This window comes from Sebastes fasciatus, chromosome 13 (assembly GCF_043250625.1).
Source record: "Sebastes fasciatus isolate fSebFas1 chromosome 13, fSebFas1.pri, whole genome shotgun sequence".
NCBI lineage: Eukaryota > Metazoa > Chordata > Actinopteri > Perciformes > Sebastidae > Sebastes > Sebastes fasciatus.
The window spans coordinates 31,149,668-31,174,595 of record NC_133807.1 but is presented as its reverse complement, the minus strand read 5'-3'; the positions used below and the strand labels follow the sequence as shown (position 1 = coordinate 31,174,595).

Here is a 24,928-nt window from a genome sequence, read left to right as displayed (position 1 = left end):
TCTGCAATTAGCACTGCCGCCCACAATGGAAAGCCTGCTTGAATAGCAGTGGCAGGCAAAGAGAAACCTCACAAAAGCCCCGCTGCACCCCCCTCCGGTGCTGGAATGACAATTTTCTAACACACGCACATGTTGTATGTATGAACAGGCATATCATCAGATCACGCATGGTGACAAATGTCTGTTTTTGTTTAGATTTATGATTTATGCCATGCAGGAACGCTGTGATTACAAGCAGCAAGCACCAGGCTTTGGACAGGAAGCTGGTGCTCTGGGGAGGCATTTCTGGACACACAAAGGGCGAGGACATGAAATGAGCAAACTCAAATGGACCAGAGGCCTGTACTACAAAGCGAGTTCAACACACCCAGGGTATCTTCTCCTTATCTGGCTTAACTAACCCTAACAAACGTGATCCCTCTAAGCGGTCGGACGACGCTGGTTATCAACTCAGTAAATGTGACCAATCACAAACATGGACAAGTCTACTGTCAGCAGAGCGGCACATTTGACAAACTATTACATTAGACAAATACTAAGAAGTTAAACACGTAATCCAGACTAAAATCAGAATATATACAGATATATTCGTCTAGATGCTGCAGTGATATAATAAAAAGCTTTCAGAGTATAATGGATGAATAGATTGTACTTCATTATGACCTTTGACAAGATCGCGGCGTGTATGACTATTTCAACCTTCTTTCAGCTGCGTCCCCGTCTCCGCTGGTGTGAAACGGACTCGAGAGCAAGTAAAGAAAAATATATAAAAACATAATTCAAAGCGGTAAACACCCACAGCATACAGCCAGCTGTCCTTCCTGCATGTGTCAGTTTAAACTGTGTTGCTTTTAGTCTGGATTATGACTTAAACTTCTTCGTATTTGTGTAATATTATCCTACGATCTGAGCATCTGAGCTCTGATTGGTCAGTAGGAGGTGCTTTTACACAAGTTGATCTCTTATCTTGAACATAACCTGCTCCGGAGCATTCAGCTGTTCAGCATAAGTTACCATTACCCCGGTAAGAAGTGAACCACCGTCATAGGACTGAAAACCCTGGAGGGTTAACCCTGAAGTTACCTCACTAACCACAAATCCTGCTTGGTAGTACAGACCTCTGGTCCCAAACATGGCACTGGAGCTTCAGGGTGGGGAAGAAGTTGCACATAGAGAGACAACAGAGGAAGACGTGCATTATAGACCTAATGGAAGGAGGGCGGAGGATAGCCGGGGTTGGCAGCTCGTCAAAAGAAGAAAAAAAAAAAAGAAAAGTGCAGCAGTCCCCCGGATCAAGGCTGGTATTGTTTACAAATGATCCCAGCGCCCACGCAACAACACAATAAGTCAATGTTTAGTAGAGAACAGAGTCCCTTTATGGCCGAGGTTCAGCCCCCTGTGCCTCTCCACTGCGAGGACCCTAACATGCGGTGAGGTCATGCCGTGCTACTGCATGGCCGCTCGCTCCTTTTGTGTGTTAACGTACACACTAGTATGTGGACACTGCATCTGCTGTGTGGATGCACACACACACACACACACACACTCCACATCCTGAATGCTCAGATCAGCAGGCAAACCTTCCCTTCATGCAAGTCAAAAAAGTCTTAGTTTGTCATGAAACTTGTAGAAGTATCAGACTGTGAAAATACGTAATTAGAAAGACGTGTGACGACCACTCCACTCCACTAGGTGTCCCGGTGTCTTTTTGCTGGTTCTCCTTTGTTTTGCAGGAGAGAGGGTCGTCAGGCTGATGAGCCACACCTGGGCTCGGTGTGGTGGGGGTAAAAGCTCTCTACCTTCCGACAGATGTTTTTCTCCCTTGGCTGGCACACCTGTTTTGGTTTTGTTTGCGGCAGACATTTTCACACACTCACACATGCCTACATTACTGATTACTGACTTTCCACATTTATTTAGTTATTTATTGTTAGTTTATCAAATAAATGCCTTTTACTATTTTAAAACTCGTCTGGTCTCCCATTTTTGTTGCAACCTTTGAGCCGGGTTGTAACAAATGGGGGGCTCGTCCGGGATATGAACACACCCAAATATTGCATAAGTGACGTCTCTCTCTCTGAAGCTACGATGTGTGTGTGTTTCCCACTGGGATGAAGTCACACACAGCAACGGGTTTGATCCTTCTTTCTCTTCCCGGCTGATAAAAAGACCAGGAGTCGCTGGATAGAACACATCAGGTCAGATAACGTTTCATCTGTGCGTGGGACATAGCTATGTTAGCTAGCTAGCTAGTGTTTGTGACGTATATTGTGCGAGACGAGAGATGTAGTTCACTGAGGGGTTTTACACAAAACTAAATGATACTACGACAAACTGAGACTTTCTTGACTTGCAAAACTATGTTTTAAATTGACAAGATTCATATGTGTGTTTCATGGCGCAATCAAACGGGATCAAAAAAAAATATTTATCTCTCTCCGTTGACTACCGTTCAGATTTTTTTCTGAAATAATGGTGGTCCACCAGAAGGGGCGGGACTCAGCCGTTCTATACAAGGGTCAGGTTAAGAGGGATCATGAGGAATAAAAAATACAGAGACAGAGATGGATGTTGTGAGATAGACGGAGGAAGTAATGTAGGAGGGCTGTGTGGGCCTCAGCTGGACTGATCCCGGCTTAATGAAGTCCCCCGAGGGGGCAGAGAGAGGCTGGATGGTACCGAGCTGACGATGCACGCTGCCAGCCACACACACACACACACACACACACACATGCACCTCCCAGGAATGTGCCATCTCTGTGTTTAATGGTCACATCCCAATTGTTTTTGATTTGGTGCACTGGAAAAAAATATGATGTATATATTTATAATTAACAACATAAAACAATGACAGGTATTGTCCAGAAACCCTCACAGGTACTGCATTTAGCATAACAAAATATGCTCAAATCCTAACATGGCAAACTGCAGCCCAACAGGCAACAACAGCTGTCAGTGTATCAGTGTGCTGAGTCTCGTGGGGACCCAAAGAACCCATTTTCAGGTCAAGGGAAACACTGACCAACATTTACTGACATTTTTTGCATTGCTAAGATTTAAGGGTCTAGCGTGATGCCAATATGAGCGAGCAGAATAGCTGCCATCCACTGTAGAACCAGGACCAGGAGATTTCTTGTAGGCAGCAAACACACATAACAACTTGGCAGCCTTTTGTTACTGCGACTGTTGGGAATGTGCTGAAGTGGCACGGATAGTTTGTTGGCCGTTAGCTGAATTGTATTCAACCCAGGAACAAACAGCGGCTTAATGACAGGGACCGAATACATGCGAAGGATTCCTGTTTCCTATGGATGCTTTCAGTTCTGCTGTTAATGTGACGTTATTATCTCAAAGGGAAAGAAGACCAACAGAGGGACAAAACATGTCTTTTAAAGAAGTACACATCTGAGACATCTGTCGTCATGTTTGCCTGCGAGTATCCGCTTTCTATTCCTCCTCCACCACCAAAGGATAAACCAGGTCAAGGGCTTCCTCCAGCATGCCAGTCTTAAAATAGCTCGCTCTCTCACGCCTCCTACATGAAAGGGCCCTGGGATATGGATTGTTAGCCAAGCAAACGGCAACACTGGGAGAAGACTATAATAATGGGGGAGATTGACAGACTTACATATAGTATGTGCAGCCTGACTAATCCTGGCTGCCCCGGGGCCAGCGAGGGTATGTGTGTGTGAGAGCTGTGGTGTTGGCGGTACAGCGGAGGTGGAGGAGGTGAACGTCATCGGAGAACAGCGAGCAGAGAGAGAGAGAGAGAGAAAGAGAAAGATCGAGGCGAGATAGAAAAAAGAAAGAGTGAGCGCTCAACATTTGTAGTTAACAGAGAGCTGATGTTTAATCACATCACAAGACGTCCCAGTCCTCTTTGAGGGGATTCCCAAGGCTCTTTTACAGCATCATCAGCAGACTTAGAGAGCACATCAAGTTTAGCACGCACAAACTCTCTCTGTTCCCCCACAAGACGAGCTATTAGCACATTAGCTGCACTGTTCTTCCACTTGACGAGGCCTGTTTACATTAAGACGCTTTATTTGTTGGCGTCGGCCTCTGTTGTGCTGAGCGAGTACAATGCCTACTGGTACATAAAACCCTGATCACTGCTTTATGAGCTTTAACTAGAGGGTGTTAATGCAAAAGGGGAGTAGCTATAAATCATTAGTGCCATATAGCTGACACATTTTAGGACTACAAGCTAATTTGATTAGAGAACAGTCAAACTAAACAAGTCAGAGAAGGCCGGCAGTGCATTACTGCCACACACAGACTAATAAATGCACATAATGAGTGAATACAAAATTGATTTTCCTGTCATTTAACTAAATACTAGGGCTGTGTATTGGCAAGAATCTGGTGATATAAGACGTATCATAATACAGGGGTTAGATTCTATATATTACGATATATTGCGATACTGTAAGCAAGGCCATATATTGCAATTTTTTAGGACTGTCAAAGTCTACGCGATAGTAACGCAAAATTCCTGTTTCAATTTTGACCCATTTTTTTATGCATTAAAAAGGTTGTCATGAATTGTAATTCCTGTTAATTTAGATTTTTCACCAAGTTGTTGGTGTAAGATTTATTATTTTAATAATAAAGTAAAAATTCAATTTGTAAAACTGAAATAAAAAAAGTATTTATTTGTTACATTTTGTTTTATAAAGTTAAGAAAACAATGTTTAAGTCGAGTCTGATGTTGCCGTACACATAAAAGAACAGTGACTTCCACACAGTGAGGCAAACAGCTTATTAATTAAACACTGGTATCGGATCGGTACTCTGTATCGGCCGTTACCCAAAGCCCAGTTATCTGTATCGGTATCAGGACTTAAAAAGTGGGATCGGTGCATCTCTAGTTGTTTACATACATGCACGTTGTATATATGTGGGGACACAGACTACGTTTATCAGCCCGACTTGTCAAGAGAGCCGACATGTGACCGCCCGGGTAATGAAAGCCGGGGTTAGGCGAGGTGGAGTCAGCGGATGGAGAGAAGAGGGAGAGGGGAGGGAATGAATGCAGCTAGTGTGCTTCTACTGTTAGTTATCTGCAAGAAATGAAAGCAGGAAGGGGGGGGGGATCGTTTTATCAGTAAGGGAGGTGAGTTTACCTGTGGCGCTCCTTCTGCATGTGTTAAATAATATCTTGTAAACTACGCTGTGAGGTTTTTCAACTGACCGTAAAGCGAGATAGAGTGCCATGAGCAAAACTTCTCTGTGCAGCAGTTCAGCATGCAGTCTCTCTAGAGCTGTATATATATATATATATGAAAACCTCCCACTGGACTCCTATCTGTCTCTCAGTCTGGAAGGTCCTCCTGTCTGTCCGTCCTAATGTAATCCGTCAGTTCAAAGACGCACAGAGAGCAAAAGCAGAGCGGAGCAGGCCTTGCCAGAGAGGGGCGGAGAGAAGCTGCAGCTTTTACCGTAAGCCATGAGTCACTTCAGCCCACAGTACTGGACCTCTGCCATGCTCGCTCTCTCCTCCTTTCTTTCTTTCTTTCTTTCCTTCTCACTCAGTCTTTCTATCAGTGCCAGGTCGGGCCCACTGAGGCGCCCAGCCAACTAGCTCGCTTGCTCCATATGGCTCCTCCTCCAAAAAAACAGGAAATACTGTAGGGCTGGTCAGCAGCAACGCTCAGCGAAGAGTGGGAGGATGATGACGAGAGGGAGGAGGCAGAGGAGGAGGAGGAGGAGGAGAACGAAAGGAGGACAGGGTAAACATCTCATCGCCATGGAGATAGAGCTGCATTCAAACAGCATCAGAGGGGTTGGACGATGCTCAGACACACTTATGGTACAAATCTTTTGAAGAATTGTCAACATCATCATCTTCAAAGAGCGCATGATACTTTTACCACATGGAAATACGTAAGAACCTGGTCTACTGTGAGCCTCTGAAAGGAAAACACACACACATACAGAGAGATAGCCAGCTGTGTTTACTCTCCATCCTCTACCCCTGTATTCCTCTATCCTCATTTCTAATTCCCAGCCAGGCAGAGTGAAAATAAACAGCAGCACCTGTGATGCAGGTACCTTCGCTCTGTAGTCGATTAGTCGACTAAAGCTGCGCGTACTCTGTGCGGTTTTAGAAACGTTGTGTACTTCCTGCTCCTACTGTACGAGGAGATCGTTTGCGATGTAAAGCCAAAACTCACGATTTATGTGCTCACACTGTACATGTAAAATAGAGAAAAAAAACACGTCCAGTCGGCTGCTGCGGGCCGTTCTGTTCCGGCTGTCGACAGCTGTCAATAAAGATTTGTTTGAAAGCTCCGAGGCAGGTAAAGTTTGTTTGCTAGCAGAGGTCTGTACGGGTCACAATGCTAACGAGGCAGAAACGTGCTGCTTGGATCACCTATGCCATCCGGCGGCACAACGTTATACTGTGGCGAGGAAGACGTGGACAGTATGGCTTTTCCGTTTTGCAGAGAGAATTGGAGGAAAGCTATCTACGTGTTACCAGCTATATCTATAGTAGCCTACATTGTTATCTTGATGGCTACGCTCGGATTACTGTAAGAAAAGCAGAACGGTGCTGAGCTGCATCTCATATTAATCTTCAAGTTTCCAGCTTTCAGATGATGTACACCACTTCTATGTGACATCTACTGTTGACCTGCTATCTCCCCCTAAACACCCCCTGTACCCCCCTAAAAAAAAGACAGAAACAGGTCTATTGTGGATCTCAGGGGGGGGGGGGGGTTAAAACCTTTTGCAAAATAAAAGGGAGAAGAAGATAGTGACTCGCCAACAGAGTGTCTGGGCTGACCTGTAGGCAGGCTGGCTGTGGAGGAAGAGGAGCAGGAGGGAGAGGAGTGTATGGCTACTGCCGCTGCAGGTTCAGTAGTGGCGGGACGTCCCGTCGTGATGAGAGGCAGCGTCCCGGAGGGCAGAGGCTGGCCCCTCTTCAACAGCTGCTTGTGCTCCTGCTGGCGGAAGCGCGGGGGCACCTCTCTCGGCGGGTAGCGCTGCTGGAGCAGAGGAGTCGGGGGCTGCTGTGCTGTCTGCGGCTGACCTCCAGAGGGGGCGCGCTTGCCATTGCCACTGCTTGGGGGTACAGACGGGACGGCACTGGGGTTGACGGGGGGAAGAGGAGGGGTGGGGTCGAGCTTGGCAGGGTCTGGCACTGTGGAGGTGAAGGGGGGTGGGGGGGTAACAAGAGAGCAGAAATGCAGGGATGAGGGAGGTAAAGGTGCATTAGGAAAAGCAGAGTTGTTGAGAGCACGCTAGTGCCAAAACAATGATTAGGCAATAAATACTTTACTGATTGTTTCATTTAATTTGTCATCATATTTGACATTTTTAAAAGCAAAAAAAGAACAACCAAAAATAAATCGTTTTAACGCCACTCATTTCTTTAACCCATCAACGCAACATGCGATTTTATGTACACAAATGTAAGTACTTGTACTCGGTCTGAAAAAAGTGGTATCGGTGCATCCCTAATTGGGACCAACCATGTCAAGAAGCAGCCGACAAAATTCTCCAAACTTATGCTAAATTTTGGCAGGTAAAAACTGGCATGGCCATTTTAGAAAGGGGTCCCTTGACTTGAAAATGGGTTCTAAGGGTACCTACGAGTCTCCATCGACAGCCCTACAATTTTTGTCATAGTATAAAGAACATGTCACCATGTAGCATAACATTTTATGCAATTAGAACCGTGGGATCTGCATTTATCACAGTCTCTGTAACATCCAACATCTACTTTTTGTGCACTCTGAGCAACTGTCTGCTAAAAATTGCATGTAAACTATTAATAAAAAAATCAATGTTGCAACCTAAAAACAATAGATGACTGTTTGTTGCTGCCTTAGAGCTATCAGTTTAGCTCAAGTGTTTTTCTGGAACGCTGCTGTGGCCGAGCATTTCCCTCCGCTGATGCTTCTTCTTCTTTTCAAAGCCATGGTCACTTTTGGATGAGGACCATGACGCTAAATTCAGAAAGGCAAATGAGGAGAAATGCTTTTAAAAGATTTGTGTTCTCTCCAGGCTGGCTGAAGCTCGGTGCTGGCTGGTGCAGCGGTCAGTCTAAACACATGGCTGCTGATCTTTGGAGGACCAAAGAACTGTAATAATGTCAGGGAGGTTTCTGTAATAAACCTTCAGCCTTTAGGGAGGCCAACACACACACACACACACACACACAACTCTCACAGTCCGCCCCCCCGTGGTGCGTAGTCACAGGTTAGACATGATGAAGAGGTCAAGCACCAGATAATGGACTGAGATCTGTCTGCTGCATTATTGTGCTTCTATTGTCTCCATCAGGACAGAACTACAGAGTGCTCAGCCTTCAACGTGAGCTATTCATGCTTTGTGGCAGCTTATGATCACCTCTCTACCAAAGCTGATAGTTATTAACTGCTCGTGTGGCGGCTGAAGCCAAGAGCTCATGTCCCACTAGCTTTAGTTACCCTTAGCAACAGTGTGTAATTTTCTCTCTCTCACGTACACACACACACACACACACACACACACACACACACACACACACACACAGTCTACACTTTTCTGTGTTCATCTTTATTAAACCTGCAATAACTGATTTTTGTTGGCCACTTGGGGGCAGCGAAACCAAGATGTGATCACAACGTTGACATATCAAACTTAGCAAACAGCTGCTTATTCACACATTCAGCAGTTACGGAGCAACATTACCGTTCATTTGGAGGGATGTTTCTGGCCACGGGATGGATGTAAGTCCAGTATTCGTTCTCTTTTAGCTCTGTTTTTTATGTCTACCATCTCCTGAGAAATATCTGGCTCTTTCAGCTGCTCCACTATGTTCACCACCTTTTTTCGCTGAAAACAGCTGCGACTGAAAACAACGGTATGAATGCAGTTAATCCTGGTTTATGCGCACCAAAAAATTACGTCATCACGGCTTTCGCGTTGTGCGCGAAGGCTCCGCAAGTTGTCGCGGTGCTCTGTCGTGCACCTCTGGATTTTTCTGACTACGCACGGACTGCCTGCACTGCGCTTTTCATTTCAACATGGACGTCTTCAAGGGAAGAACGACCTGTACAGACATCTCTGCAACTGTTCATTGAGAGACCACAGAGACAGTCACATGACCACAGGGACAGTCACATGACCTTAAGTACTTGGAAAGAAACAGGCAACACACTGGAGAAAGAAGAGGCTTTCTGCTGCAGGCTGTGAAAGAATCTGGGAGGTCGTTTTGTAAAAGCTAAAAAAAAAAGGTTTCATGGAGAGAGTGGCGACCCGAGGGGAAGCACCGAGAGACAGGAAGTCATTTAGACTTGGAGGTAAGCGACAGTAATAATTACAGTATACAAATGACATGTTTTGGTGGTACGTCAGAGTTTAATGTTTACTACTGTTGCCAGGCGGCCTACTTTCCTTTCCGGTACCACTTGTTGACTTCTTGCTTATCTACAGAATATTTTGTTTGTAAGCCTCATGGCGTTTCGGAGCATATTGCAACGAACAACGCGCTGAGCATCAACGCCTCTGTGCATGCTTGTAGTGCGCGCGCCATCTACGGAGGCCCAGGACACTGTGTCTCAGGCGAGTATAAACAACGCTTTAGAGTGAAACAAAACAGTTAAGTTGCAGGACGAACAAGTAACAATGAGCTGAAACTCACTATAAAGCTCCGTAAAGGCACAGTCACACATGCAGGAAATGAACATCCGCCTCCCGTTCACTTCCATTCTATGCAAGCAAAGGGGCGAAAAAAAAAAAGAGCTTCTGATAGCAAAGCAAATTCGTGTCTTCGGATTCACGTGGGGTTCAACTTCGCTGAACTTTCAGGCAACTATCACTGCCATGCCTCTCACATTACACATAATCATTTGATCAATCGTTATCATAAAATATTGATTATAGACACTTTAAAGACGAGCTCCTCGCCGTAAACAAGAAACGTCACTTTATTTCCTTTGATAACAACGTTAACAAAAAGAAACCAAAGCTGTTAAGTGTTAATAAACCGTAGCTGGATGTGGAAGTGTGAGGTCAGAGGTCACCACTTAGTCAAACAGGATGATCAGCTCGGGGGCGGGGGGGTCACAGAGCCGCTGCTGGGTGAGATGCATCACGGGACACAAAGCACACGGGATTATCGCCTCAGTACATTTCATTACATAACAGAATAATCTGGTAAACTAGAATGTAAACAAAAAACCTACGCACACAGCGCACGAGAACAAACATCAGCTGATCTGACATAATGTGCACTCAGCCAAACAACTGATTTGAGTTCTTGCTGGTAATAAAATACAGGAGGGGGAGGAAGGAGAGAAAAAAAAAGGCAGCAACCGAAAGAAAAAGAAAATCTTTGTGTGGCCGAAACGAGTTCTAAAGAGCAGAGCTTCGCCATTGGCCGGCGTCCCGAGTGTGTGCAGCGAAGCAACGAATAACTGGCACACATGCGGGCGGCCCGACACACACAAAAACAAAGAGTTATGTAATTGCGGAGGCCCACACCAAGGGGAGAGGACAGGATGGTGTCGTGGAATATACGTTCACGCTGACATGTTCGCTCCCGTATAACAACCAATTACTTCTCTTCCTCGTGTTTCTGTTTGTGTCTGTCATGCATGTGTGGGGGGGGTTTCCTCTGTCATTTTTGTGCCCCCGAGTGCGGCAGCCCCTCTATAGACTACCACCACCACCACCGTCTGCATGCTCTGATCCAGTTTCACCCGCATCTGTCTGCGTGTCTCCCTCTCCCTGCAGCTAAGGAATCAGTGAGGGGGGGAGCTCTGGAGCTGGCCGCTCATCAGATTTCTCTACATCTGCTCCATTTCCTCTCCGTTCTTCTGCTTCATCCCTCCCCACCTTCCCGTGCTCCCCCTTTCTTTCTCACTTCATTCACCGTGATCTACTATTATTACCCTTATTAGTCTATTATTTCCAGCCAATTCTCCCTACTGATTTTTTTAAGAGGTGATTTCCTCTTTAAAAAAGAGAGAGGACTGTGTGGTTGTGCCACAATACATAATAACAGTCATGAAGGCGATCGTTATACAGTTGGGACTCTCTGATGTGTGACGTAGATTGTTCTGGAAGCTGGGGGGGAAGGGGTGGGGGGGGAAGCTGGCTGGCTGCTCCGCCAGCCAATCAGAGGGAGGAGACGAGGAGGGAGAGAGAGAGAGGGAGAGGGAGAGCGAAACAGAGAGCTGACGTACAGGAGGAAGGGAAGGAGGTAGAGCAGGGAGGGTAAAGTGATGAAGAGAGTGGTGTGTGTGTGTGTGGAACAGTCTCCACCCCCTCTGAGCTCCAGTCTCACTGCCTGAAACCAGCTCGGCTCTAAATCCGCTTACAATTAGAGCACTTTATGCTGATAGTACACCACGCTGCGCCGGGTTCTTCTGCTCAGGACAACGACACAAGTCCTCAGGGCTGCACCATTATTTAGACCAATATTGATATCACGATTATTCAAGGACAACATTTTTATTCCCGTTTCACATTAAAATAAACAGAGCTCTGCTTTCACTTCCATGCTGTGCTACATTCCTGCAAATGTACAAATTAGGGCTGCACGATGTTGGAAAAAACTGACATTGCAATATATTTTTTTCTGCAATATGAAAAAAATACAGGAATATTCACCCTACCCTTTTGTTAGCTACATTTTAAAGTTAAATGCTTCAATCTGGTGCACTTTGAGAGCAGAATTAGCAACATTAAGACGCTAGATAAACAGTTTTATGCTCTTAATTTAATCATAAACACATTAGTTGTATAGATAATATCTATACCCAAAAGTGAAGCCAAAACATCTCGATAATTGGCTGGTGGCTAGCTGTTAGTTTAGGAAGCGCTTGATTTGATATGCAGCAGTTTTCTATGAGCAGAACGTGCATTTTAAACGTCAATATCGCAGTCGATCATGTTCATTTAATTGTTGGATGCAATTGTGATCGCGATTAATATTCGATTAATTGTGCAGCTACGAGTTCTGCACATTTAGTAACAATGTTCATGAAGACAATCATAGATTGAATCATCAGCATCAGCAAGGTGAGTCTTATTAAAGCAGCAGTGGGTAGAAATGGAGCAAATATGATTTAAAAAAAAGTTGTTTTGAAAAACGGTCACAATATCCTGACAGTAGTGCATGAGACAGGTAATCTGAGAGAAACCATGTGCCTCTGTGTCCTCCGGTGCTCCTAACGGCATCTGCAAGATTTCACAGACCGGAGAAAAACAACTAATCAGAGCCAATCTGAAGACTGCCGTCTCTGAGCAGCTGTCAATCAAATCGCAAACTCTGCTCAAACGGTCAAACTAGGCAGCGCTGATCAAATATGAATCAATATTATGTTACTGTAATGTCTATTTTTCTCCTCAAATGTTTTAAGAATCATCTTGTAGTGTACTGTTCAGCTGTAAAATGAGAAAGTTTGTGATCCGGCATCCATGCTGAGATCTCTTTAGGAAATACCAAGCACCGCCCAGCAGCCGGAGCACAGCCAATAGGAATGCTCTCTCTCTGAAATGACCTGTGATTGGCCAAAGTCTTCCATCACGGGCTAGATTTTTTAAAGCCTGAAAACAGAGCCATGAGGAGGAGCAGAAGTCTAGTTTCTCTCAGAACACTTGAATTACAATATGCTGAAAGGTTATTATGGACTTTTTTGCCCAGTGATGCCAGAAACGTGTCGCCTACTGAAGCTTTAAGTCTCTCAAGGCAGTGCTTTGCAGAAAGAAAAAAAAAGTGAAATAGAGTAAAAAGAGATCTGAGCCACTTGCTCTGCTCCGACAGCCTATTTGCACAAACACAGTCCTCAGCTGTGCAAGTGCACAAGAGAATTCCCAGTTCATCAAAGATGCACATCAAACCGTGGCCTTGGGGCTGTGTGCGCTCCACGCAGAAGGAAGACATCCCATTTTCCACTTTAAAAAGGGGTCTTAATTTTCTGCGAGAAAAGATGATAGCGTGTTTGCCTGATTGTTTAAGACCTAGAGGTTGGTGGTGGTGGTGGTGGTGGTGGTGGTGGTGGTGGGGATGGGAGGGTGTCTGGGAAGATATCAGAGATGAATGTAGGTGGAAAAAAAGGGAGAGCATTGATGCTCCCCTTCTGTCTCCCTCTCGGATGAATGAAGAAAAACAAGCCACATGACCTTGAAGAGACGATCACTCGAACGAACCGTATACTTTCACAGGTAGACTGGCCCCCTGCAAGTACCATTTAAAGTACCCTTCTTTTAGTTATTCTTATCTTTTTCTGTCTGTATAAAATAGTTTACTATTTTTTATTCTACAGTATGTAAAGCTTCTTTGAAAACTTTGAAAAGCGTTATAGAAATCTGATCAAAACTTGCCTTGTATGGACCTATTGTAAAAAAACAACAACATGAAATGTCATCAAATTACACAGTATTGATTGATTGCACATGGGTCTTAAAATATCAACTGATATCATCACTGATAATAAACTGAAGTTGCCTTAAAGCTTATTAACAACATGACAGTAAAACAGAAGACCCTGCATGGCCAGGGATTTATCTACGGCTGCAACTAATTTCATTGTCGATTAATCTGTCGATGGTTTTCTTGATTAATCGATCAGTTCTTTGGTCTATAAAATGTCAGAAAGTGGTAAAAAAGTGTTTCCCAAAGTCCGAGATGACGTCCTCAAATGTCTTGTTTTGTCCACAACTCAAAGATATTCAGTTTACTGTCATAGAGGAAAGAAACCAGAAAATATAAACATTTAAGCAGCAGGAATCAGATCATTCTGACCTTTTTTTTCTTTAAAACTCAAACTAATTAATCAAAAATAGTTGGCGATTCATTTAATAGTTGACGACTAATCGAGCTCTAGATTTTTCTAAACAAAAGGTGCTGCTCATATGAGCATGTATTTAACATTTTCAAAACAGGAGGCATTTTCCTCTTGCTGGGAAAAATGATATTGTGCAGAGAGCATGCCGTTTAACAAGTGATACCAGCACAGTTTAAATGTGGACCTGAGTAAAAGAGCTTGTGAGACGGATCACTGCCGATTCCAATACTATCAGTGCACGTCTACCTAGAGGTTTAATAACAGCACCATGCTGACTGCTTTCCATTCATCGCCTTGCTCTCTGAGACGGAGTATACACATGCAAAGGTTCAGTTTGTTAGTGATTATAAGCTTTCCCGTGGCTGAGCTTTTAATCAGCTGAGTTATGGCCTGAATGAAGCTTTTACAAACTACCCAAAGAACGTATTGTTCCTCTGTACCGTGTTGCTCAACGTCCAGTAGGATGCATGTCTCTACGGTACCAGGCAGGCTCGCTGGCTCCTGTCAAACAACAGTGTTTCATCGTTTTATAGACATGGGCTGTAGTTTAAACCGCCTACTACATACTACTGACAAACGCAGTATACGGTACATAGTACATACTGCGTTCCTCAGTAGTATGAAACAGTTAAAGAGATGTATTTAAACAGGTTCAAACTATTTATTCTAACAGCTCATAGTGAAGTCAGACGAACAGGATCATCAACGAGGGGAGACGGGAAATATAAAATATTGATCCACAACATTTACTCAAACTGCTTTTTCAGTTACAGCAACAAAACAGTGGACTGATCTCCCTCCAGATATTAGAGTAATATGTTGTCTCAGCAGGTATCTCTCTGCCCCGTCAGAGGCTGCTCTTTCCCTCCTCTTCCCTCGCCACTCTGCTGCTCTGTAGCCGCTCGGTGAGCGTCACCGGCCGGCTGGCGAGCAAGCGAGCGAGCTACGCCGATTGTGGAGCCTTTCAACTCCAAAAAGGCAGATAATCACAGGTTCCTGTTAACATATAATGGAACATTTGTGTTGTGATATTTAAACAAAACTATCCGTCAACAAGGAAATAAAAGCCCCTCGTCTACAGACCGGTCTCTAGAAAGCTCCAGCCAGCTCATAGCGGTCTGTGAGCGTGACCGCCCAGCTGGCGAGGCATCGACCCCGGTAGGTGCTAGCTAGCTGTCACGGCAGTTTGTGGAGCTTCTAAACTCCGAAAACATTACAGCAAATGTTCTATTCGCCATCTAATATTGTAAAACTGTCAATATTCAAAACCGGTTGATTTCTCGCCTCAAAAATTCTCAGAAGTGAATTAAGTGATGAAATAGCTACGAAAAACGTAAAAAAAACGAGCCGTTTTTGGCTCCTTGTTTTAACCGTAGCCTGTAGCGTTCCAGTGCTTTGCATTGTGGGATACAGTAGGAGAGGTAGACTGGTCCGATGCATAGCGGAGATTTTTTCCAAATCAGTACGACATCCGGGTATTTTTGGCATACTGGAGATTTTACTTTTGTTCTCATACTATATGCGACATGTTGGCCAAATCAGTACGTACTACTAGTATAGAATGAGGTTGTACTACTAGTATAGTATGAGGTTGTTCTACTAGTATAGTATGAGGTTGTTCTACTAGTATAGTATGAGGTTGTTCTACTAGTATAGTATGAGGTTGTACTACTAGTATAGAATGAGGTTGTACTACTAGTATAGTATGAGGTTGTTCTACTAGTATAGTATGAGGTTGTACTACTAGTATAGAATGAGGTTGTACTACTAGTATAGTATGAGGTTGTTCTACTAGTATAGAATGAGGTTGTACTACTAGTATAGTATGAGGTTGTTCTACTAGTATAGTATGAGGTTGTACTACTAGTATAGAATGAGGTTGTACTACTAGTATAGTATGAGGTTGTTCTACTAGTATAGTATGAGGTTGTACTACTAGTATAGTATGAGGTTGTACTACTAGTATAGTATGAGGTTGTACTACTAGTATAGTATGAGGTTGTACTACTAGTATAGTATGAGGTTGTACTACTAGTATAGTATGAGGTTGTACTACTAGTATAGAATGAGGTTGTACTACTAGTATAGTATGAGGTTGTTCTACTAGTATAGTATGAGGTTGTACTACTAGTATATGAGGTTGTACTACTAGTATAGTATGAGGTTGTTCTACTAGTATAGTATGAGGTTGTACTACTAGTATAGTATGAGGTTGTACTACTAGTATAGTATGAGGTTGTACTACTAGTATAGAATGAGGTTGTACTACTAGTATAGTATGAGGTTGTACTACTAGTATAGTATGAGGTTGTACTACTAGTATAGAATGAGGTTGTACTACTAGTATAGTATGAGGTTGTACTACTAGTATAGTATGAGGTTGTACTACTAGTATAGTATGAGGTTGTACTACTAGTATAGTATGAGGTTGTACTACTAGTATAGTATGAGGTTGTTCTACTAGTATAGTATGAGGTTGTACTACTAGTATAGTATGAGGTTGTACTACTAGTATAGTATGAGGTTGTACTACTAGTATAGTATGAGGTTGTACTACTAGTATAGTATGAGGTTGTACTACTAGTATAGTATGAGGTTGTACTACTAGTATAGTATGAGGTTGTACTACTAGTCTAGTAAGTGGTTTAGAATATAGCCAGTGTAATTTATCGTGATCTGCGATAAAAATCCTGCATGGTCCCATCCCTAGGTGCAACAGAACAAAGTTCAACAGAGATATGAAATCTGGAGGATGCCCATACTAAATGAAAACCCACATATATAAACTCAAGAATCCTTTTTCTTAAGATTCTTAAGTTTCATTCATGTGTATCCAAGTTTGACAGATTCTCTATGATGCATGCCTTCTCTTTAGCGCACTGTATTTCAAGTGTATATCGTATATCTGGTGTTGCTACCAGAGTGTCACGGCACGCTACTCTAACTGAAGCCAAGAAGGAAACATGGAAATTACTAGATCCTTATCAGACGTCTATTACAGAGGAGGCGGCAGAAAGAGTGTCAGCGAATCACGAGCGAGGAAGGGAGGCGTGTCTTTAGAGGTTTCTCCATCTCTCTCTTCCTCCTGTGGGCTTTAAAATGTGAGCAGCAGCAGCGAGACTCACAAGAGACAAGATTAAAGGGCTTAATTAGAAGTGAATAAATATGACGCTGTAGTTAAGAGGGAAAACCCTCCCTCGCTGCATCACATTCAACACTGACAGAAACGCGGTTTAAAAGCACTTGATGTCTGACGGCACAGTGTGAAGGCTATATAGGTCAGAGCGTTTATCAGAAGGTAACTAGATATCTGAATGGTGCAGCAGCATAATTGTACACCTGAGTGGTGTAATATACTGTAAGTTACTCTCACTGAGCGACAATCACTCTCGTGTTTCCAGCCAGAACTGTTCTCAACATGTAGAAGAGTCAACATAAGAGTTGGATGACACATTAGAGGACGGTTGCCTGCGTTACCCGCTGCTCTCAGAAGACAGATGGAAGACAGACAGACAGACAGCTTCCCTGGACTCATCACTCCCCCTGTCCCTGGCCTTTTGTGCCAACAGCTGCAGGCACACCAGACTCCTCTGTCTGTTATGATTTAGAGGAAGTGAAGTGTGAAAGAGAGTGGAACGTCCTGTCCTCCTGACCCGGGCAGTAGCGCCCGCTGGAGCGACACAATTCATTGACAAATGATTGAAACTGCAATATAACAAGTTCATACAGAAGCTGCACCAAGTTTTTTCTCAGAGAGAAATGTCACACACATCTCAAGGCCGTGCAATTAATCCAATTGTGATTTTGGCTTACAATGATTATGAAAACAAGATACATAAAACGATTATGGTGTTATAAATCCAGCGTACAACTTTTGTTAACAGCGTTGCGTTTTCGCCTTGCTTGGCAAGTCAGGGATGGCCACTTGGTAGCAGCCACATGGGAGGATCCCCTCGTGGGAACTGGCCCTCGCCGGTAGGTATATTGCAATTGCGATATGATTTGCGATATTAGAGGGAAAGATTATTTTCCAATTTTCAATGAAAAACATATTAAAATGATTATGGTGTGATTTTCGCGGGGATCTGTGCCAAACAAAGATGTTTTCTTTAGTTTGTAGAATAAGATGTGTAGGTCAGGACATCTCTGCAGCACCACAATATTTAATATTAAATGGTATTTTGACACACATTTCACCTTTAACAAATATTGTGATTTGAAAATTGCAGTAGGCTATATTGCGATTTTGATGAAATTTCGATAATTGTGCAGCCTTACTCGCCGGGCTTCTTTCCTCTGAAGTGGTGCGCCACGACCGGCTCTAGGTCGGCTTGGAAAGGCCCGGGTTGAAGGTGGCGCTTTACAGCACCCCTCGCCCGGACCTCCCCGCTTAGTGCTCATTGCGGGACGGAGCTCCATGCTCCCTGCACGACTGTCAATCAGGGCTCCAGATTCAAATTTGACATTGGTTGTACTGGTACCGAAATTTTTCACCACACCCTTTGGGGCTGCAATAATACATTTTAAGCGTTACCGTTTGCATACTGGTTAGTTAAACTGGTCATATTTCCCTCTCTATTATCTATTTAATATTGCTGTGAACATCTTCAAACAACATTTTACAAGATGTCATTTGAACACATCATGAAAACGTTAGAATTAACCGTTCGCTTAATACTCATCTTTACTGAATCAACAAGGAATTGTTTGTTAACAATGTAGAATTATCAGGGATAAAATGGGCTGGGTCCCCTGGACGCGTCGATAGCGAGTTTAACAGTCAAGCGCACCGGTGTGCCCAATGAAAATATTTAGTCGCACTCAACAGATTTCTGCTTGCATATGCAACCCAAACAGTTGCACTCTGGAGCCCTGTCAACGGGGGCGGACTGACCTCAGTGCAACGACGTTGGCGAACCCATCCGACCCATCTTGAAACACGGACCCAGTCTCATTTATCACGCTTTCTGGGTGCACATCTTTTTTTTTGGTGTTATCACCAGTCATACCTACACAACCAATTAGTTTATGATTAAATTGTTTACAAGGACGAGGTTCTTCAAAAAGATCTAGGGTGCTTTCACATCAGGGACCCGGGCCCGGATCGGAGTACACTTGACCCCAAAAGTCCAGTTCGTTTGTTTAGTGTGAACGCTCCGTACTAGAACAGCTGATCTCAACATAAACAAATACACGTGGATGATGACGCAAGTGTACTTGGGCACGGTACGGATCAATCGTACCCAATATGAAATCGCCCCATGACTCTTAATTTAGCTCTCAAAGGTCACCAGATTGATGCATTTACAGAATTTTCTTCGTGATCAGAATCGTGATCTCTATATAGACCAAATTCTAAGTAGGGAAACTCTCTGACCCTTTTATAGTCATTTTTGTCCAACATATATTCTTAGACATTTTTCTGTACAACCACATATTTGCCCATAACCAACATAACATCCCACCACATCACAGCTCCAGAAATTCTCACAACAGCCTTTAATTCACAACTTCTAACGCAACATAAACACATTTCTGACCCACTAACCTCCGTGTTTTAGTAAAAAGAGAAAACAGATCGTCCATCATTCAGAGGCAGCAGACTATAACTTAACTCTTTAACATCTGTGTGAGCCTTCAGATCACTTTCTACCCTGAGAAGACGTTTAATGACGATAAGCTTTTATTTATAGTGCAACACTCCACAACAGCACAATCCAGCCGTGCTGCTCTTTAAAACGCGGTTTATCATCCTCCCCTCCGCTGCATCCATTTAAGCCGCGCTCCTTGAGATAAGACGTGTAGAAGAGAGGCGGTGACGATGACAAGCGCCACGCTGCTATAAATTCCCCCCTGATCACACCGCAATTTATGACTCTCCAACACAAAGCGCTGGGCGTAATTAAGCGAACGTGAAACGGCAAATTAATCTGTTATGAAATTACTGCCGCGACACTACTTTATAATAATGTTATCTTTTATTGCGCTATGTAAATGCATGCGCCTTGATGTGTGTATGTATGTTGTGCCCTGCTTTTTTATAGGGAGGAAAACAGCACAGCATGAACTGAAACACAACAGCTAATTAACCCTCAGAAATTAACTCTAGTGCAGCTTGTCGATGGCAGAAAGGCCTCTGCTGCGATACGCAACAGCCATGATGGGGCCAATAATTAGTACCGTTACACTCTTTTTTTTGAGGAGGGCTGGTCTGTGCCCTTAGTAGCCTTTATTCATATGCAGGTTTTAACCCCTTGATACCCACAATAGACCTGTTTTTGTCCTTTTTAGGGGGGTCCAGGGGGTCTTTAGGGGGAGATAGCAGGTCAACAGTAGATGTCACATAGAAGTGAGGTAAATCATCTGAAAGCTGGAAACCTGGAGATTAATATGAGATGCTGCTCAGCACTGTGTGTCAAGTTGTTCTAGTCATAAATCAGAAATAAACATGAATTCGTTTTTGGACCAAATGCTACTTTTACAAATAAAAACTTAGCTGCATTAACATCGAAATCAAAACAAACATGCAAATTATAAATAAAAAACAAACATTAAATTACTTTTTAAAATAAAAAAAAAATAGATTTTTGGGTAAATTATTAATTTATGAACAAAAATAGACCACTTTTGATGTTTGATTTATGTTAAAAGGTACTGTAGGTAACACACATTTGATAATTTTTTTGTGTGAACAGGTTGTAACCTAACTTAAAAAATGAGACCCTCCACGACTTTCTGGGTTTCCTCTATCAGCCTTTTCATGTGAAGAATGCGGGACGTTTATTCCGGGTAAAATCCAACGAATGTGACGTCATGCACGCTCACGAGTGCCTTTATTTCCAGGACTAACAGTGTGCAACCACAGCTAACGTTAGATTAGAAATGGAGTCCGCTAACGCCAACAAACGACCAGCCCCCGCCACAAACAACTCAGACTCCAACACAAAGTCCAAGGAAGTCAAAACAGGAATGTGACCGATGTTGAGGGGAAAACTAGAGCTGGCACAATTCCTACTGGACAGGTATAAGCTAACATTACTGCCATGCATTTGAAATATACAGCGATGTTGTGGTTTTAGCTGTCAATCAGGTTCAGTCTCGTGTGTGTCGCCTCACTGTTTTGACCGATGCTCGCTCGCGTTTACGTAGTGCGAGCACAAGCGCGAGCAACAGGACGCTGACTGTCGTTGACTTAACGGCCACAGGAGTCACTGCTAACAAGCAATTTCTGATTCTTACATAGAGTCCCTTTAAAGGCCATTTTGGATGATTAACTAACTAGAATGGCACTCGGACCGTCGTCGTTACTCTTTCCAACAATCAAAGTGTGCTTTGGTCGAACTCAACTGTAATTTCACTGAGTTTAATGTGAAAAAACGCAGAATCTACAGTCGATTAGTCAACTAATCGGTCGTTTTGGTCTTAGTCGATTAAGATTTCTTTAATCGTTTAGTCATTTTTTTATGCTTTTTTCATGCTGAATGACTTAAAGAAACTTATGAGCACATCTCTGGTAAACACCAGATTTAAAGTGATGCTTTTGTGGAGCAACTCAGTTTTACAGATCTCAATCAGATCAATTAAATCAACTAATAAATTAGTCGACAAAATCGTATGAGTGTTAGTAGATTGAGAATTTCTTTGGTCGAGGACAACCTTAGTGAGAGTAGCATTGTAAAACTAGCCAATATGAATAAAACTACATGTGTCTGCACAAGCACACAATGTACATCTGCTGCTGGTGTCATATAAGGGGACTGGTAGAGAGTGTGTGTGTGTGTGTGTGTGCGTGTGTGTGTGTGTGTGTGTGTGTGCGTGTGCGTGAGAAGTGAGCCAGTAGGAGTATCCTACAAAGGGCCCCCTCAGCTGTGCCGGCAAACAGGAAACTGCCGTACATTCTCAGTTTCACATGGCTCCGTCTGTTTCTTTTTTGCTCTCGCATGCCCTTTTCTACCTCTCTCTCTCTCAAACCGACCGAAGGCTCTGTGTTTTAGCAGTTTTTGCACAAATGTAACTGCAACAATTCCTCCCATGTCTTTCCTTCACAGCCCACCTTCTTCTTCTGCTCCCTTTTCTCCCTCCTGCTGGTCCCAGAGTGGGCCTCTCTGCTAGACTAGACAGGAGGTGGTGTAGTGTTACTATGGTGCTCAGGGTCTTCCTGGAGATCTCCTGTGTACGGATGCCTGTTTGTTCAGCCTACGCGCTAAGCCTTGTTCTCCTAATTAGTTCCCAGTGTACCCTTCATTAGCAGCAGACACAATCTGCCTCTCTTTGTTGATTAGTCACTCAATATGTCAAAAATGTGATTATTTTTTTGACAATTTATTGTTTTTATGGTGAATGATCCATTAAAAATAGCAAAAAAGTCACAACACTAGCATCACAATAATATTCATAAATATTCTGTTCAGTTTGTTAAAGCGTGGTGCTACTAAACCTGAGGGGACACAGATAAAGACCATGATAAAGCTTCACTGTGAACAACAAATCTGTGTTGTAATCAGCAGGAGGAGAGTTAGTAACGTTAGCAGCACAGTCCTGATTGGTTAAATAACAGAGCTACTAACGTTAACGGAGGTGCCATTGAGTTATTATTATGAGACGTTCAAGCTCTGCTCAGTAAAAATGACTATTGGTTGAAGGTTGATTACAACGTTATCATGATGTGTTCAAATGTAATCTCGTAAAATTAAGTTTTTGGCGAGAAACTTGTTGAAGGTTTTCACAGCAATATAAAATAGATAATAGAGAGGGAATTATAACCTGTTTAACTTCATAACACTAGCTCTAATTTTTTTTAATCAAAGCAAATATTTAGATATTCATAATTTAAATTGTGTGTTTTTATGCAAATAACCACTATCGATGACAATAACAAAGTACAGTATAGTACTGTGCAAAGTACCCTCCCACCCCCGAAAAATAGGGCTCCGCCAGAAGCTACGGTGTAATTCAAACACTGTAATTTACAATGCACACAATGTTTTTTATGTAAAATATATCAAACAATGACATCAGATCTAAAATGTTATTCCTTCATTTAGCGCAGAGATTTCAAAAGTGGCAGAGAAGAAGAAAAAAATTGTCTGCCACAGTGGCCAGCTGCGAAAAAAGTTAATTTCAGACTGACTAAATACAGAATACGCTAAAAAGTCAAACGTGACATTTAAGGGGGTGAAGATCACCGTAAAATGAGGTCATGGCATGTTGCCATTATGAGCAGCAGCCAATAAAATAGTCGTGCATATCACAGCCTGGTTTGAAGATGGGGAGAAAAGCCTTAGTACAGTATATAGGTCAATTTGTGGATGCTGTGAAACAACACAAAGTAGATACGAGACACAGATCACATTCATTAGTGCAGCAAACTGTGAGGGGCTGGAAGTGACTCAGACAAGAGGAATAAAGGGTGTGGGGTGGGGGGGGCACCTCTGTGACATTACAGTCTCATTAACTCATCCTTCAGGGAGGGAGTGGGAGGTCAAAGCGCTGACCCTCGACGATGGAGAGCTCACAGTTGTGTGCAGCCAGAAGAGGAGAAACTCCTTTTTACTGATCTAAACAGAATTGGCCTCACACAAAAACACATTTGCCTGAACACAGCTTTGGGCACAGAGACACTCGCACTGTGATTAGGTGTCCATTCTCTCGCTGCCATTAAGGCCAAAGTCTGCCAGAAGTTCTAATCAGATTTCAACCCTGGCCCCGTCCCTCGCGAGACATTAAGTCCCTCTCCCATCTGCCGGCTCATCTCGACCAGGAGATCTGCTCCTGGGCTAACTGGCTGTCCAAACGCCGTCTACCCGCCTCTCTCTGGTCATTAGAGGAGCACTGGCTCGGGGAGACGAGAGCGAAGAGCGGGTCTGCAGCTGCCCACAGAGCACCAGTTCAAATCGTGCAAGCTAAGCTTTCCCTTCAGAAGTCACCTTTCAGTCAACTCTATTCGCTTCTCTTTTTCCACATTTGTTTTCTCCTCTTCTGAGGTTTCTCCTCACCTTTACCCTCCTAGGTACGCCCGAGGAGCCCACGGGGAGGCCCGAGGAGCAGCTGCACCATCCCCATGCTCCTTATTAGTCTTGTACGGGCACCTGGCCTCCATTTTGGCTCAGGTAGTACGGACCACCTGGCTGCCAACGCTAATGTTCTCAGTTAGAGATGTTTCACTATAATAAAAGCTAATGCTTCATATCCAAATTGAGGCTCTGAGGCAAAAAAAGCAATCCTATCCGATTCCAATTAGGAGGATACACAATTTAACACACAATAAGTCTCCCTACTGTTTGAAAACATCACAAACTCATCGCAAGGTTCATGGCAGACAAACCTGGTAAAGTATACATGAATACAGGGAAGTAGACAAGTCGGCGTTACTGCGGCGGCGTCTCCCTTCAATACGTACGCGTTTGAATGTCCTAAGAAGTGCACTATTTTCTACTTTTACCTTTACTTTCTTTGCAACGTTACTTTTGACAACGATGTCTCGGAGTTCAGGAAGAACCTGAGCTTCTCTCAGCTGCCTGACGTTAGCCTGACATGGTGAAACAAGTAACGTCAGTCGAAGTTAACACTGCTAACGTAGCCAACAACTAACTGTAATGTAAAATATAACGTTAGTTGCTCTAACTGGGGCAACCTAATGATGACAACTTAAACATCATTAATCGATCGGCATCACAAACAAAACACGAACAAATTGTCTGTTAACCGTGTTAACTGGTGACTTCCAGCTGAACGCATCGTGGTTGCTCGTAGCAACGGCAGCTGTGTCCTCGTATACATACTCATCTGCGTTTATCATCTACGTCGACCAGTTATGTAGGTTTCTATGAGCAACCACGGACGCTTTTGGCTGAAAGACACCAGTTAACACTGTTAGCAGACAGAGTCACTACGTCTTGCCATCGCAGTACACAAAGCGTTGGCCGGATTCGTCTACATTTTGTCTGCACTGAGGAACTTTGTGTAAATGCATGCGCAGCATGTTAACACAAAGCAAAGGAAGATTCACATTTGCATGAAAAATAAATAAATAAAGAAGTTGAGGTACCTGTTTTTATGGGTGGCAGAATAAACAAGTTTAATACAAGAAGCCACAACTCACCTTTGGTTCTCTGTTCTGTGGCCTGGTGAAAAGAAAAAGA

General features: G+C 43.4%; 1 protein-coding gene across 6 annotated transcripts in view; it reads right to left on the bottom strand.

The window, feature by feature from the left end:
- Positions 1 to 24,928, bottom strand: part of tnrc6c1 (trinucleotide repeat containing adaptor 6C1) — a 60,906-nt gene that overhangs the window by 24,651 nt on the left and 11,327 nt on the right. For 5 of the 6 annotated variants that reach the window (XM_074656896.1, XM_074656899.1, XM_074656897.1 and 2 more), the window contains exons 3-4: positions 24,889 to 24,910; positions 6,791 to 7,147 (exon numbers count right to left, since the gene is read on the bottom strand). In XM_074656896.1, coding sequence (XP_074512997.1) covers positions 6,791 to 7,147; positions 24,889 to 24,910 — 379 coding nt within the window. The remainder of the gene's footprint in view (positions 1 to 6,790; positions 7,148 to 24,888; positions 24,911 to 24,928) is intronic. The other variant, XM_074656900.1, reaches the window with a different exon arrangement.